The sequence below is a fragment of the Sinohyriopsis cumingii genome, chromosome 13 (assembly GCF_028554795.1).
Source record: "Sinohyriopsis cumingii isolate HCF-2022 chromosome 13, ASM2855479v2, whole genome shotgun sequence".
Classification (NCBI taxonomy): domain Eukaryota; kingdom Metazoa; phylum Mollusca; class Bivalvia; order Unionida; family Unionidae; genus Sinohyriopsis; species Sinohyriopsis cumingii.
In genome coordinates, this window is record NC_142973.1 from 44367239 (window position 1) to 44385445 (window position 18207).

At 34.6% G+C, this 18207-nt stretch overlaps 1 protein-coding gene across 1 annotated transcript in view; it reads left to right on the forward strand.

Annotated features, from left to right (window-relative positions):
• The window catches only part of LOC149785326 (uncharacterized), a 68325-nt gene that overhangs the window by 39328 nt on the left and 10790 nt on the right, over positions 1-18207 (forward strand). Inside the window, exons 13-17 of the mRNA XM_089979224.1 lie at positions 208-470; positions 3381-3464; positions 6982-7064; positions 7902-8020; positions 11176-11262. Coding sequence (XP_089835350.1) covers positions 208-470; positions 3381-3464; positions 6982-7064; positions 7902-8020; positions 11176-11262 — 636 coding nt within the window. The remainder of the gene's footprint in view (positions 1-207; positions 471-3380; positions 3465-6981; positions 7065-7901; positions 8021-11175; positions 11263-18207) is intronic.

The window sequence follows — 18207 nt, forward strand, 5'->3', positions numbered from 1 at the left end:
AAACAGGGGAAAAATGATATGTATAAATCAAATCTAATGCTTCATTAAAGTAAATTTTGAGCAGAGATTGAACCGAAGCTGGTTAAAAACTAAAGTCTGCTTGCTACATTAAGTGGACAGTTAAAGTTCACAGTTTTTTAAAACGTTTTTAAGTTACTGCCATGAATTATACATGTAGTTGACAAGATTGATTTACTTTCCTTTCAGTGCCAGTGCGATATTAAATGACCCACATGTGAAGACACACTTGTCAAAGTTTATTGCAGAGAATGAGATTTTACTGTTCCAAAAAAGCTGTAAAGAGGACCCAAATAGGTCTTCCCCTAACCCAAACATTCCCACTTTGAAGATGAAAGCTGCAAAGGGGCTGAATGATTTGAATTCCAAACCAGTTAGTCCCCAGGTGCCAAAGAAACAGAAAGCCAATCCAGAACAACAAGACAGTGGGCTTAGTATAAACTCATCTAATGGTGGGTGGTGCATGATAAATGCTTCATTTTCCTAAATAATAACATTTTATTTTCAGAACTCATGCACAATTTGAAATGAATAGAAATATGTCAGAGTTACAAGACATACTTTAACTTGCTTATAAATTACAGTACTTGCTTACAAAGTGTGCCCTGCTATAGCGCACTCTGTTATAACACATATTTGGATATAACGTGGTCGTGGTGTGGCTCCCAAAATTTCATATACATGTACCAAAAATTTCTTTCGTAAAAGTATGAAAAAAAAACGTAAAAACTTTATTATTATTTTGGGGAAGAGATTGTTGTTGTAGGGTTTAACGCCATTTTTCAGCACAAGATAGGCTAAAACATGGCGGCCAGTATAATTGGTGGAAGAAGAACCCTGGAAAACCCCGGGAAGAACCAGCGACCCATGAGAAGCTACTGGCAGGCTTTCTCACATACCAACGTTAAGGGGAAGAGATCGCATATGAATAATACAAGACGATTGTGGCATCGCTCCTGAAATTTTGTATGTATTTTTCTCGTACACGAAAAAGTAGTATTTTCTTCTTAAAAGTACGAAAAATAACACATAAAAAGTTTATTCTGGGATCGCGCAGGTCTTTGTCAGTGTCGCAAATTTGGATTGTTTTTCCTTATTGGCGGCAAAACATACCATGTGGCGATTATTTTATTATTGGCAACATTGTTGGCTGTTTAAAACCTTTATATACAACCATTGGTTTAAAGTGCAGAAATTCAGAGGTACCATGAAAGAAAGCCGCAAACTGGATATAAAATGCACTGAAATTGATCTATTGTTACATAAACAAATTCTTTGTCCATATTGACAAACCATCTAAACGGTGCATTGTTATATTATAATAATCCACTTATCATGATCTCTAGCATGAGTACTGTATGTTGTGAAATATCAGCTTTTTTTTGTTGACATTTCTGGTAACGGAGATCAACTGGACGAGGTATTATCTTGTAATCTATCTTTCATTGGATTTTTGGCCGCTTGCTAGTAATTAATATATTTACAAAGACTGACATTTGTATGTGAATGGTAAGTAAAATACCTCTTCTTTTCACTCGGAATTAAATCCTTCAGAACACTCACATTTTCTGTAATAATCCCTGTCATCAAACCAGAACACCTGTGTCTCTATCGTCCGTTGACCCTTTGTTAATTTTCAGATGCATGTGTGGAAGGCAGCATCACGCTGCTACCACAAATGTAAAAAAAAAATTAAAAAAAATAAATAAAAACTACATCTTACTTATTGGTTTATTCGGTAGGCATGGAGGGACAGTAACTAGAATAGTCCAAACGACGACCAATTCCTTTTTAAAAATGTACCCAGATAAAATAGTTTGCTGAAATTTCAAAGGAAACAGATTACCTTTGAAGCACCGACTGTTATGAAAACGTAATCAGCAAATGGAAAAAATACCAATCTCAATCATGCAATATAGTTATTTGATGTTGCCGCTGCAATAAGAAATGGGCATTTGTTTGGTTCTCCAAAGCTGTCCTTTAGCAGTGACTTCAATAACACATGCACCCCTCATCAAAGAAAGCCGACTACAGTCTTTCAATAAAAACAAAGAACTTTACATCAAAGGAGGTCAGTACGAGACTTAAATAATAGTGATGGAATCTGATGCATTTTTGCCGTGAAAGTTTTCTTTTCGTAGGGAAAAAGTTTATGCTTATGAACGCTACCAATGGCGGCTTAAAGCGCAAACTAACTTTTACAGACTTGGGACGTACTGTAAAGTAAATATGCTTCATCATTCGTTACGTGATTGTGCTACATTTTCCCACTGAATTCAGACCAATTTGACCTGTGACAAAATTATTAAATATTTTAAAGCTCTGTGTGTGTGCATATTTTCGATGGATTCACTTGTATTGTGGATTCAATGTATATGATGAGGTTCACGGGTGAGTACACAGTGTTGATACTATTCATGCAATACATTAGATATGTTTATATAACAGTATTCACGTATATGTACCAATTCGTGGTTCTCTAAATAAAGTAAACTATTGTATATGTCTTCCCTGCTTTCACTACAGGTGTATTTCTCATTTAATATGCATCGATTTAAGATGGTAACTGTGCCAATGAAGCACTTATTTTACTGCCCGCATTTATTACCCACACCACCTTCCCGCATTTTTTTTGTTGGTACATGCATCATTTTCTTCAGCTAACTGACCTGGTTGCTTATAACACGGTTCAGTCTATAATGCAGTCGGGTTCTATGGCTCCCAACTACCGTGTTATAGCGGGGTCACACTGTTCGTCTAACTGCAAACCGCACCAATCCAGATCTGCCATTACCTGATCTGGGTTGGTGCAGTTTGTTAGGAGTAATCAGTAGAACAAACAACATAGACCTCAGTCTATTGTACTGGACGATTAGGATCTATTGCATTTGGACTCCATGGTTAATTGAGTATATATGGTAAAATATGTCAATTCTGTATTCATGTAGTTACCAATTTTGCTTACTTTTCCCAAAATATTCAGCAGGGGTGTACCATTCTTAGTTAAATTTGTTGATGTTGGAAATATTCTGCTTATTTCTGCAGGAGAAATACTTTTTATTGGGTCTTTACATTTGTGACTTGTGGCCACCACAAAATCCATGAAAATGGTACCCCATGTAGCCACCATAAAATCCATGAAAATGGTACCCTATGAAAAACAGTGACTTCACAATAATCAAAATCGCACTGAACTGGAAATGTTTTCGTTAGTATTTTCTTTATATCCAGTGCATGATACCAGTTAACTTGCCTAATAAAGTACAAGTACCTTAAGGCAAAAGTACCTTAAACAAAATACATGTATTGATTTAAGTGGAGATAAATTTTCTAAAATGTTCAGAGAGCTGCTTCATTTTCAGACTCTCAAGGTGCAGAGAAGGAAAGGAATAATGACGAACAAATGTCTGACTACTCGGATGACTTTGATGAATCGTCCGAAAATGGTGAGTCTTAAATCGGATTCATGTTGTCTGTTAATGAATAGCGATGGATGTATAGAACACCACTCTTTATCCACACTTCTGATACTCATGTAGAATATATTGCTGCTATAACTGTTTTCTTGGATTAGTACACAGAGAAGTTTGATTGATTCCTACTTTTGTTCCCTATGTAGGCAATTAAATCCAATCAAGGAAAGTCAATGATCTCGACTAAATATACTAAATGTGTCACCTTGTGTTCCAGCACTGAATTAAGAAATCCTTGTGATAAGAGCAGAGCGATGGTACACATTAGGTTTTCATTTAGCACACCTGTTTTCGAGTCAGGGAACCTCTAGGTGCAGCAATTAATCCTCACTTCCAAACTCATCCAGTTTCAAAGTCAGTCAGTATTTTTATAAACTAACACAACACTTCAGACTATTTATCTGTATCTAACAATTTACCAGTTGATCCAGAAGATAATAAAATTTCATACTAATGAATGACCAAATATTTCCCAAGTCTTAGTCACTGAGATGTTTTATGTCTAACATTACAAAAATGTATTAGAACAGTCGTCTTTGTGACCAAGACAAGGATTTCCAACTGTTGAGCTCTCCCACATGTGGTACATACTAGAACCAATTACTGTATAATATCATTTGATTGCTAATCTTGTTTAAGTAAACTTTATTGCTCTCAAGGGGTTGGTATCAAATGATTTCATCTTAGTTCTTTTTATTCTCACCCATGAGCAGGGAAAAAGCTGTTCTTTGGTACTCAGTATTTGCTGGATATAATGGACCTGAAATAATTTTAATATTTGATATACTAAATGAATTTTATACTGGTATATTGCATTGCAGATATTTATATACCACAGTAATTATGCAGAGTGCTTGTCTTGGTCTAATTTGTGCTTGTCTCAGTCCAAATCATATTCATTTTGGTCTAAATCATGCTTGTCTTAGTATAAATCATGCTTGTTTAGCTTAAAATCATGCTTATATTGATCTAAATCATAATTGTTTAGCTCTAAATCATGTTTGTCTTGGTCTAAATCATGCTTGTTTAGCTCTAAATCCTGCTTTTCTATGTTTAAATCATGCTTGTCTAGGTCTAGATCATACCAGTCTTGGTCTAAATCATACAAATCTTGGTCTAAATCATGCTTGTCTAGGTCTAAATCATGCTTGTCATAGTCTAAATCATACTTGTCTAGGTCTAGATCATGCCATTTTTGGTCTAAATCATGCTTGTTTCAGTCTAATTCATCTTGGTCTAAATCATGCTTGTCTCGGTCTAGATCATATCAGTCTTGGTTTAAATCATGCTTGTCTTGATCTCATTCATTCTAGTCTTGGTCTAAATCATGCTTTTCTCAGTCTAGATCATACCAGTTTTGGTCTAATAATGCTTGTCTTGGTCTAAATCATGCTTGTCTTGGTCTAGATGTTGTTGCTGTTGTAGGGTTTAACGCCATTTTTCAGCACACGATAGGCTATACATGGTGGCCAGTATTAATGGTGAAGGAAGAACCCGGAAAACCCCAGAAAGAACCACCGCCCCACAAGAAGCTACTGGCAAGCTTTCTCACATACCCACATTGGCTGAATCCAAGACTCGAACCCACGCAGACATAGGTGAGATGGCAGTGATCCGTAACGGAGAGCGCTTTAGACCACTCGGCCACTCGGGGCCCCCTCTTGGTCTAGATCAAACCAGTCTTGGCCTAATCATGCTTGTCTAGGTCTAAATCATGTTTGTCTTGGTCTAGATCATACCAGTCTTGGTTTAAATCATGCTTGTCTTAGTCTAAATCATGCTTGTCTCAGTCTCATTCATTTTAGTCTTGGTCTAAATAATGCTTGTCTAGGTCTAAATCATGCTTGTCTAGGTCTAAATCATGCTTGTCTTAGTCTAGATCATACCAGTCTTGGTCTAGATCACACCAGTCTTGATCTAAATCATGCTAGTCTTGGTCTAAATCATGCTTGTTTTGGTCTAAATCATGCTTGTCTCGGTCTAGATCAGGGGTGGGCAAACTACGGCCCACCAAGGGTTTTCATGCGGCCTAGGAACAAGTCATCATTCGCACTTTATGTTTATGTTACTGTTTATCAAATAAATGTGCTTCTTTTGAAGTTTAAGTAAAAGTTTTCAAATATTAACAACATATTAACAACTGAAAATTAATTAGATGTTGTTTAGAAAAACCTTTTGTTTTTGCTGTTTCAAATATTAATTATTTTACTTAATGAACTATGCGGCCCGCGACAAGGTGTAAATTTGTGTATGCGGCACTTGCACTGGAAAGTTTGCCCACCTCTGGTCTAGATCATACCAGTCTTGGTTTGAATCATGCTTGTCTAGGTCTAAATCATGCTCATCTTGGTCTAAATCATGCTTGTCTTGGTCTGAATCATACTTGTCTAGGTCTAGCTCATACCAGTCTAGGTCTAAGAAATGCTTGTCTTGATCTAAATCATGCTTGTCTTGGTCTAAATCATACTAGTCTTGGTCTAAATCATGCTAGTCTGTCAAAATCATGGTTGTCTCTGTTAAATCATGCTTGTCTCTAAGTCATTTTTATCTTGGTCTAAATCATGCTTGTCTCTGTCTAAATCATGGTTGTCTTGGTCTAGATCATACCAGTACTTTGTATTTTATACTATTTTATATAGAATTTGTTGTGTTATAATCAAAGTTCAAGAAGATATTAATAGATTGACATTTGTGTGTCTATGCATCCATCCAGACAGTAACTTTTTGAGACCAAACTTTTAGTATCGGTCATCTTGGAATAAGGATGTGTTGCACAATTAATTAAACTGAGTTGTTTTATATGTAATGTCTCATAAGGGTTATCTCCCTTTGGCAAATGCCTCTCTTATCAAGTTGGTGCCTGATTTTACAAATATTAACCACAACCTTATTTGTGAAATCAAAATTCTCTCATCCCTTAGGTGGTCGATTTTTTTTCTAGACCATTTTTATTTCTGGAATTAATTTATATCTGTGGTTTTGCTAACAGTGACATTGTCTGTAGTAATCAAAATCATAGACTGGAAATGTGTATTGGTGTTTCAATCAGTGGAGTTATGTATTGTTGTGTCCTTGACTGGAGTTCTGTGTACGGTTCTTTGATTGGAGTTGTGTATTGCTCTTCCACAGTACCATTGTTCATTTGGACTTAAAATTTGTGACTTACAGTGACATAAAAATCCATGAAAATTGGTACAATATATACTTGCTTGTAAGTTGAATCGAGCTGCAAACTACGTAGACCCAGATCTGCTTGAATGTGCATTATGCTATGGCAGATCTGAGTCTGTGTTGTTTGCGGTTAGACTTATCTTATAAGCAAACATATATGGCCCCTCATGAAAAGTGGTGAATTCACAGTACTTACATCCTTTCCAAGGTTGGTTCAATATGGCTTAAACATCTTCGTGATAATTTAAATGCCATTTTGTTTTGACACCATATTTTCTGCTAACTGACAAATAAACTTAACTTTTTCTCTTTGTTTTAGACATTTCAGAGGAGCTTGAAAATGACGAGAGAGAAGTTCAGGATGATTATGCGGATGATTTTGAAGACTATGACTCTAGTGAGGTACTTGTAACAACTTGTAATATTTGAATTAGACCCTCCCCCACCCAATCACTTGTAACAACTTGTGATATTTGAATTTGACCCTCCCCATCCAACCACTTGTAACAACTTGTAATCTTAGAATTAGACCCTCACCCACCCAGTCACTTGTAACAACTTGTAATATTTGAATTAGACCCTTACCCACCCAATCACTTGTAACAACTTGTGATATTTGAATTTGACCCTCCCCACCCAATCACTTGTAACAACTTGTAATCTTAGAATTAGACCCTCACCCACCCAGTCACTTGTAACAACTTGTAATATTTGAATTTGACCTCACCCACCCAATCACTTGTAACAACTTGTGATATTTGAATTTGACCCTCCCCACCCAATCACTTGTAACAACTTGTAATCTTAGAATTAGACCCTCACCCAGCCAGTCACTTGTAACAACTTGTAATATTTGAATTTGACCTCACCCACCCAATCACTTGTAACAACTTGTAATATTTGAATTTGACCCTCACCCACCCAATCACTTGTAACAACTTGTAATATTTGAATTTGACCCTTCCACTGATCAAGTTTTCTTATTGTGTTTCAGCCAGATTTATAAATGTTGTACCTTGTCATTTTTCATGATATTTCATTATAATTCTCATAAAAATGACTACATGTATTCAGCTGCTCTGAATCATAATATTTATAGAATCATGTAATATTTGAAACAATCAAGTAACTATGATTTATGTTTGTTTAATTTGCTGAGTTGATGATCAGCTAAATGTAATACCTTCCACTAAATGAAAATGTTATGGTGTGAAATGTTTTTCTTGTATTTTTTTGTAGGATTTGGATGAACTGGTGACACATGCCAAAAAAGCACAGAAAATTGTTGTGGAGGATAACTTTTTTGCTGATGACAAATGCTGTGAACTCCATCTAAACCAGACTGTTATATTCAGAGAGTAAGAAGTGTTGTGTTTTCAGGAGGAAGATAATTGTTTGAATTCTTTAGTTGTTGGCATATTTGTTTGTTTGTCTGTCTGTCTCTTTCTTATAGCTCACTGGACTGTAAGGCCAAGTTAGTTGATGATATGGTCCTGCATCTTTCATGTGTCATCCAGTATGCATCATACATCTGTCATACATCTGTCAACATGCATCATACATCTGTCAGCATGCATCATACATATGTCAACATGCATCATACATCTGTCAACAGTTGCTGCTTTCAGCTTCTCAAAAACAACAAAGTTAATGTCAGCTAGATTTGTCAGAAAACTTACTGGCAGTAAAGGCCATTCAAATTTGTACAAATAATGCTGATCTGCCATCATATATGGCCACCATTGCTATAAATAGAAACCTGTAAAAAAACTTATCAAAAACCACTGAACAGAGGTTAACCAAATATGACAGAAAGCATCATGGCTTCAAAGATATTTTTTTAAAGCTTTGTACAAATGATGTCATCAAATTTGGTCACCATAAAAATAGAAAATTCCTTAAATGACTTCTATAAAGCTATTCAACGTAATTTTACCTGATTTGACTGAAAAACATTTAGGCATGAAGAACTTTCAAGGTTATAAAATTATCCATCATCAGATATGGCCACCATTACCAAAGATAAAAAAAATATTTAAAGGACCTTTCAAAAACCACTTAATAGAATTTGACCAAATTTAAAAGAAAGCATCTTGGCACAAGGGGCTCTCATTTCGTTTCTTTTGCATATGATGCAGCTTTGCCATCAAATTTCTGCAGAAAGAAAAATCTTGAAATGACTTTAATAAGCACTAAAAAGAATTAGATCAACTTTGACATAAAACATCCTGCCCTAAAAAAAAAAATTGATGGACAAATCATGTTGATGTGCCAACAGATGAGGGATGAAATTACAAAAACTTTAGAAATATTGAAACATTTGTTTTAATAATATATTCAACAGACAGTGCTGGAAAGAATTCCTACAAAATGCAGTTTAATGACCTAGATTCCTTGGTCAGGTGCTCTTGCATTTGCCTGTGAAGCAGATGTCAGTTGAGTGAGCAACGTTACTTGGGACTCTTATTTTTTAAAACACAGTGCAAATGACAACAATTTATGTTGAAGTTTTGAGTTGTAGATGATCGCTTGGATCATCTACAACTCAGAACTTCAACATAAATTATTGTGCACTGTGTCATAAAAAACAAGAGTTCTAAGTAACATTGTTCACTCAACTGACATCTCCCTAGGATAAGGCCTAGAAACCATGAAACTCAAGGCTGAGGTTTGAGAACTCAACCAATGCAAAGTCAAAATCTCAAGTTCAAAAATATAAGATCTTCTAACTGGATCTGTCGGATCATTTGCTGTTTATACTGATCAACAAAATCAAAATCTTGTAAACTGACAGCAACCCTCTAAGCTTGAACTTGTCCTACTTTGCCAGACAAATAAATTTGCATAAATCCCACTGGATCAGACAACTACAAGTGAGGTTAGCTGCCCTGCTGATGGGTGTAGCAACAACGACTTTTGAATCTTGTTGTACTGTTGCTTAGTGTCTGATAGTTCCCTTGATAGTTGAAGTTTTCAAACACCAATTGTACAAGATCTGTTAGTTTGCCATCTGTTGACTTTCTGTATGTCTTCAGTTGTTTGGGTTTTTTTTCCTGTAATTTGCAATAGTAATAATAATGACTTCATTTTCTTTTTAAAGTTTGTATTAAGGAAGGATATTTTCTGTTCTAAGGTTGACTTATCAAATACTGTTTCCTATATACTCATAAAATTGGATATATATGGTAATATGTGAACTGTTGGTTACATTATGCGCTTCAGGCAACTTGTTTTTTTATACATTTGTATACCCCTGCTTCATGGATAGAGTGTAATTTTAATCCTTCCATCCAGCACAGACTAATTAGAGCAACTAATCTTGTAGTTTTGATGGATTGCCATCATACTTGATAAATATCACCTGAAGATGCATGCATCACCAAAAACTCTTTCCTAACTTGATTTATTTTAGAGTTCTTGCACATTTTTGTCTTGTAATTTCATGCAACGTATAGTAGATCTTGTTAATAAACCAGTCCTGCAGTTTTTGATGGATTGCCATGAAACTTGATCAGTATTATCATTATCACCTGAAGATGCATGTGTCACCAAAAACACTTGTAACTTGATTTATTTTAGAATTACTGCCCTTTTTGTCTTGTAATTTCATGCATTGTATAGCACAACCTCATTAATGACCTAGTTCAGCGGTTTTTGATGGATTGTCTTAAAACTTGGTAAATATTATGGTCATCACATACACATAGTCAAATCATTATCATTAAGAGTTATTTCATGTTTTGACATACAGTTGAATGAAGTGTATGACAGAATCTTCTGAATCCAATTAGTCTTACAGAGTTTATTAATTGCCTTTAAACAAGGGAAGTTTTATCATCATCAGCTGAAGATGCATGTCAACAAATCAAATGTAAAATCAGATTTTTAGAGTCATTGCACATTTCTATTAATATGCAGCTGAAAGCAGGTGTGGCAGAATTTTATGAATGGAGCTATTCTTGCAACTTTTATTGGATTACTGTGAAACTTAGTGCATATTATGTTCATCATTGGAATAATTATCAGAAAATGTATGCCCTTTTTTTATATACTGTAAACTCATCTTATCATAGGATAGAGGTGGCTACTTGGGAATATCTGCATATGTCATTTTCTAGTCAGCTGTCAAGATTTTTGTATCCATGCCTCCTTCACAGTAGTATAGCACCGTTTATAAAATAATTTACAGTGACCTATTTTTCACATGCAGTTGAGTTTTGCTTATGTCTGACACAGTCAGTCTGATTTCCTGTTCAAGGTAATAAAGACAAAGGTGTATTTAAATAGATAGGTTTTATTTTAAAAGCAGGAATTAGGAAATGTAAATAGTAAAATATAGGACAGACTACTTCATAAATTTTTTATTGCAGGGTACTAAACTTAGGCATGTATGTTTGCCTGCCCAATTTTGATTGCCCATTTTTGTGAAAAAGAAACAGTTCTGAAATAATGTCATCCTGTCGCAGATTTAAGTTACAGTACAGGACCCTTATCACTTATTTTTATTTTTCAGGACATGTGGCAGATATCTCAGAGACAATCAGTTGAGTAGTGTATCCAAAATGATCGAGGAAGGAACTCTCAGAGAGGAAGATTTAAAGTAAGTAGACTGATTTAAAACATTACTATTTACGGCCTTTTGCTGGCATTAAATTCAAGGTAGTTAACTCACAGTACTATAAATATGATGTTGTTTTTTTAATTATGACATGATAGTTATAAGACAATGATGTGATATATTCACATATTCCCTCACAGAAATGAATATAAAATAATATTTACACACATCAAAATTAACTACATCTTTGTGAATAACTATTCAGCTGAAGACGTGAAATCTTAGAAATAAATAAACATTATTAATGAGATTAAATAGTTCTGTGAGCTTTCACTTATATATTCTAGTTTGCGATATTGATAATACTGTAGAACCTGTAACAATTGAAAGACATAAAATAACTATTTTGATGCTTACAATTTTGGATATTATAACCACTCTTCAATTGGTGTTAAGTTTTATTTTGGAGTTATTTCCCCTGTTCCAAATATACTTGTTGCTCTTTGTGTATTTGCCTTGAATACTTAAAATGTTGCAATATATTAGTTAATTACTGTCACAGTTAAGTTCAGAAGATATTTTCTATAGATTAGCATCAAATTTGAAAAGAAAGACAGTGAAATCAGAGCAGAAAGTTTTTTCAAACTTTCGAAAGAAAGGCTTCAAACAAGTACTAATGCCTCCACCCCTCAGCCCCTGGAAATTAAATGGCCTGACTCAGATGTGTACATTTATACCGATAAAAGTAAAATGGTCTCAGAGTTATCAAAATATTTGCATAAGGTTTTGTAATGTTGTCATGAATCACCATGTTCGTATCCAGCACACTAAATATCAGTACTTGTCTATATTTCCATGAAGTCCTATGGTATGAACCAGTATGGGACTAATACATTAAGAAGTCCTAAGAAAACAGCCATTATGGGACTAATACATTAAGAAGTCCTAAGAAAACAGCCATTATAGGGCTGATAATCATTCTTTGCACAGACTATGTGGAAACAACAAAAAATATTAGAAATGTGTATTGATTTTGTTAGCCGAATTTTATTTGGAATATATTATTTATAAATTAAAAAAACTTGAAGAGACACTTTTGACATGTTCTGTATAAAACAATAATTTGTTCCAAGTAGAAAAATATTTAAAATGGAAGCAAATCAGAATTAGATTTTGATTTCGAGGCCTATTTTCCTGTCGCTAAACCATAGATTTGACTGGGTGTAAAAATGTTTTATGAATTTAGTGGATTTACACATAATTTCATCATTTTGCAGATAGGACCAATAGACATGAGGTACCTGTAATTTTCCCCATTTTATTTTATTATTTTGAGTTATCACCACTTGATAGCGCAGGGATGCACAGAACATTTCCTTTTAATTAATTTTATGTGTTTCTTTTGTGATGCATCACATATTGTAGTAAATTGGATTGGGTGAGGTTTGTCTCGAATGATTTCTTTATTTGCAGCAAAGTCAGTCTGTTAGAACCAAAAGTTGCTCATTTTTAGCTGTACATGTCACTGACCAGATGAGCTTATGGGATGGCCTGTCATCCATTGTCTGTTGTCCATCCATCCATTAGCACTAATTCCCCTGAACTACTTGGCAGATTGCCATGAAACATTACACACACAATCATCTATCTGTCTAGTTGGCCCTGAATGAAAATGGTGCCACTTGGACGTCCAGTATGGCCACAATATGCAGCTATCCTGAAAATATTACTACTCAAGAATACATGTTCATGCTAATATGGGATTTTTAATAAAAGACTTTACAAAAGTTTGCCCTAATTAAATGTTGTGCCAGTCTGACATCCAATATTGCCAGTCTTCTTATTGCTACTTCTCCTAAATGGAAGTTTGTGTCAGAATGTGGTTTTCATTAAAAAAATATATGTATAGTAGGTCTATCCATGGTTGTTCAATGGATAACTTGCCAGTTTTGCGACCAAAAGGGTGTGGGTTCAGATCTTACAATTGGATCATTTCAAGTTGGCTACCATGGTGTGTCCTTTGGTAAGGCACTTTACTCCAGTTGCCTTGATGTGTTGATGTGCCATACAGCATCAGACCTAAATGAAATGGTGCCAACATGGCTGCTGGCTAGCTTTAGAATGTTTGTCCTATCCTCTCCTGAGAGAATGGTTGCATCAACACAGCGACTTCTTATGATATGTAGTTGATGCTTAGAACAACAACATGTCTGCCATGATGGCCATCATGAAATTCTTGTTGCTACTTCTCCTTAATGGATGTTCATATCAACAGAAGAGTTTTGCTAAATGATTTGTTATCTATCTGGTCCTAAATGAAAATGATGATATTTTATCTCCCAAATGTCTACATGAACCTCCAATAAGGTTGCAATTTTGGCCTTTTAAAAAATCTTGTTATAGCTACTTCTGCCAGAATGGATAGTCATTTCAGCATTTGGGTTTTTGCCAAAACATGGCATGTAGTTTGTATTAATTGAGAATGGTGCCAGTCAGACCTCCAACAAGACTGCCATAGTGGATGTCTTGAAAATCTTGTTATTGCTACACTTCCTGAAGGAATGGTCATATTGACATGGGTTTTTCACTACAACACTTCTTTCTAATTGTGTTCAGTGCAAAATGAAAGTGATGATGCTGTAACCTCCCAAAATGGCTGCCACATTTCAATTGCTTCTTTTGAATGTATGGTTGTATTAACATGGTTTTTTATTTTTAATATGCTTCTCTCTTGTGATATGTGGTTGTTCCTGTATTAAAATGTATGCTGATCCAACTTCCAAAATGACTGCCTTAACAGCCATCCTAAAAATCCATATATGGCTACTTCACCCAGACCAATGGTCACATGATTATCAGGCTTTAGACTGTAAAATTGTGGCAGTATGTACGTGGTTCTGAGCGAAAAATTTGTTCAAGTGACTGCTGATGGATGTATGATTTTGCACCCCTTAGCCATTGTCAGAATTGCCCCCAACCCTAAAATTTCCCACCATAGGCTAACTGCTATCTCAGCAATTGTATGTAACTATCACTCGAATGAATGGTGGCAATATGGATTTTCACCAAAACAATTCTTGCAATATATAATTCGTTCAGGATGAAAATAGTGCAGATCTAATTATCATCATATTTTCACTTATGAAGAAGTTTGAAAACTAAACTTAATCGATGCTGGGGTCAAGTCATTGGTTTTTGCTTCCATATTTTACATCATTAAGCTTATAAACACAGTGACTGTTAAGACTGTTGCTTGTGAATGAATAAATGATCTTATATACTTTTAGATACTTAAATGATGAAAAAAATCCAGACATCATAGTCAGGTTTCTTGCTTTGCTGTCCATCAAAGTCCAATCCCTAGATTTACTGTAACAAAGGGAATTACTGAAACAAAATTAAAATTAAAATTACTATATATATATATATATATATATATATATATATATATATATATATATATATATATATATATATATGCACAAATGAACGTTGACCTTACATTATATTGAACTGGGTTACAAAAAACAAGATGATTGTCAGCATTCTGACATTAGTTTTAAGGTCAGATGGTTGGACTACAGCTTTTAGCTATTTTAGCTTGTGGCATGATAACACAAACAAAGTAAAAACAGATTTTCATTAAATCCAGTTTGTTAATATAGCTAAAGAATACCTTAAATGATGCCAGTTCAAAAAGTTACTGGTTTTGGTACTCAAAACAATACTATAAATTTAATCACCTTCACATATGAATATATCGTAACATTGTCTGAGATATCCATTCCAATAGGTTAAAGGTCAAAGATCATGACGAAGAATTTATGTACTGCATTTACAGCTTGCTTTGAGATAAGAAAATATTTATTTTACTAAATTTGGTATATTGGAGTTTCTTAAGAATATGAAATGGTTTCAGTATTAGCAATTAAAAAGAATAAAAGAAATAAATGAATAAACATAATTTTTGTTGATTCCACGGAAATTCTTTTCAGCTAATAGATCATCAGACCTGTTATCTTCTTCTGGTGCTCTTTGAACTTTAGTTTTAAAAATGGCTTTGGGGAAAGAAAGAAGAAAACAAAACGTCTTTACAGTTTGGGCTTGTCCAGCTTGCATGGGCATCATTTGTTATATCAATTAGGGATGAATGCAGTATTGCACAGAGTCTGCATTTTAGTATATTTATTTTAAAAAATCAGTTTAATACATGTTTTTACCAGTTTATATGACAGATTATTTGCAATTATGAAAATTTAAACAATATTAGCTTGAAAGTTTGTCCTTGGCGTAAAGAGAAATATGATCCATCCACTTACATTGCAATGAGAAGAGTGGCCAGTGTTTCCCTTTACGCACATTTGTGCGTCAGGGACGCATGCTGGAGAAAAATGACGCACACATTTTGTTGCCGTGCGTTTTTTTGACGCAAGGGATTCGCATAATGCAATCAGGAGTTTTTATTTAATATCCAGTGCGTTGGACGAAGGGTGGCATCGTGTATACTCCGAGCATAGGTATTGACTGGTTCCCTGCTTTGTTTACTTCCTGTGTTGGGCTCCTCTATTCGTATAGTGGAGTGGAACGCAGGGAACATACGAAATAAGGAACCAGACTAGCATAGGCAATGTTATGATGGAGTAGCTTCCCCTATTCTCGTGAGCTCTCACGCGATTTCCATTAAGTTCAGCAAGATGTTATCTTGATGTTTAACCTCAATGCTTGTTGCACTAGAAAGTGATCTCCAGATTAAAATGTCGTGCACTAAAAATCATTAGCAAAGAAAGTGAAAGAAGCAGAACACAAAAGAGTAACTGTGGATCTAACTTTAATGAAAAATGGAGAAAATAATTCCCTTGACTGGAATACGGCACATCCATTAGGACTACCGTTGTGACTTCTGATAGCGTGATTGCGAAGACTGCAGAAGTGAATAATCCTTTCATGACAGGGTTTAAGAATTTTAACAAATCTGCCCTCGTTCGCCACAAGATATCTGAGAACACATTATAACCCAATACATTCTTTCACAACAAAGAAGTCAGTAAACTTGCCGAGACAAATGCGTTTATTTGGATTACACAGTCAGGGGGTCATTGCAGATTTTGTTGGTTTCTAACTTTGCTGCAATAAAAGAAAGACCTTAAATTTCAAGTGTAACTTATTAGAAACAAGATGAATCATTAGTCTCCTTCATTTTTGGATAAATTTGTTCTAGGACGAAGTACAATGAAACCGATGATAGTACACATTTTATGACAGGCAGTAAATTGACTGCCATTCGGTTAAAAAGATTTATTAGGCTTTTTGTATTGGCTTGTATGTAATAAGATTATAAGGAGACTGTTAAAAGTACGATTTTAAAAGAAAATTAACTAATAAAATTATTCTTTGAATGGACAATGCATTTGTTTGTTAACTGTGCATGTTGGTTTATTTATATGTTTAGAGAGAGAGAGAGAGAGAGAGTATGTTGTGCAAGTTGCAATATCCTATTTCAAGCTGAAAAAGTACGAGTTGGATGAAAATTTGTCAGTATAGTTTTGACCCCCACATTTTTTGTTTGACCCCCAGTTCTGACACCAAGGGTTTTTTTTGCCCTCAGTTTTACACCCCTGGTGGTTACACTGAGAGTGGCTATATTATTTCACACATTACTCTTTATCTTCACTCATGTTGTTCTCCATGCAAAGTAATTAGTAAGGTTTTGCTTTCAGGTTGGTTAGATGTCCACTATTGTCCACAGAGGAATCAAAATTATACATAAATTATATCAGTCATGTTAGAATGGATCAGGGATAGGCAGCTGTTGGCAAAACATATGCATGGTTTTTCTTGTCTATCTTGTTTTTTTACTTAAGATTTGTCCCCCGACATGTCATTTTACAGATGGTAAACTAACAGAAGCAATGCAATTGCACATTTGTTTTGTCGAAACACTCATTACTCATGTATTTAGTATATTACATAAAGCTTACTGTTTAAACAACTTACATTAGATTTATACAGGGATTTTAGACCTATTTAAAGCACCAATTTAGATCTAGTTCTCATTTTGTAGTATGTACTTTTTATTTCCTCACTGCACCATATTTTGCATTTGAAGTGCATCTGTCAATATTTTTAATTCTTTTATTCATTCTTTTTCTTTTCTGGGAAGAAAGCTAATACCTTAAAGAAAATTTAATCAAATATCATGTGTATGTAAAACTTTCAGAGGAACACATGACTATGTAAAGTCTTTACAGCTTTTACTTACATCTTGAAAAGTACAAGTTCAGATAATAATGAAACAGTCATGTACATTTATTCATAAAATTTGAATAGTCACTTGGATCCCCATCACATTGGATAACAACTTAGAACCACATCATTTTGGATAGCATTGTCGATCCCAATCCCTTTCAGTAGCATATTAGGTACCCATCACTTTGGGTAGCAAGTTAGGTTCCCATCACTTTGGATAGCAACTTAGATCCCCATCATTTTGGATAGCATTGTAGATCCCTATCACTTTGGATAGCAACTTAGATTGAAAATTATGGAAAACACAGCAGTCTTGTTTTGAAATAATGCATGTATATGTGCAATATTTATTATAGCTTCTACACATTATTAGAATCAAAATTGAAATCTTATTGATTCTGATTTTTAGACATTCATATCAGTAGTGTTTCCCCCCAAATCTAAAAAGGGCATGGTAATCATCTCCCAGATTCTAAAAAGGTATGGTAATTATCTCCCAAAATCTAAAAAGGGCATGGTAATTATCCCCCAAAATCTAAAAAAGGCATGGTAATTGTCCCCCAAAATCTAAAAAGGGCATGGTAATTATCCAACAAAATCTGAAAAGGGCATGGTAATTATCCCCTAAATCTAAAATGGGCATGGTAAATATCCCTTCTAATGGCTCTTTAAACCCCTTAAAGGGCATCTTAAATACATATCTTGTGCTCATAAGGGTGCCATAGGGCATTTTAAATTGTT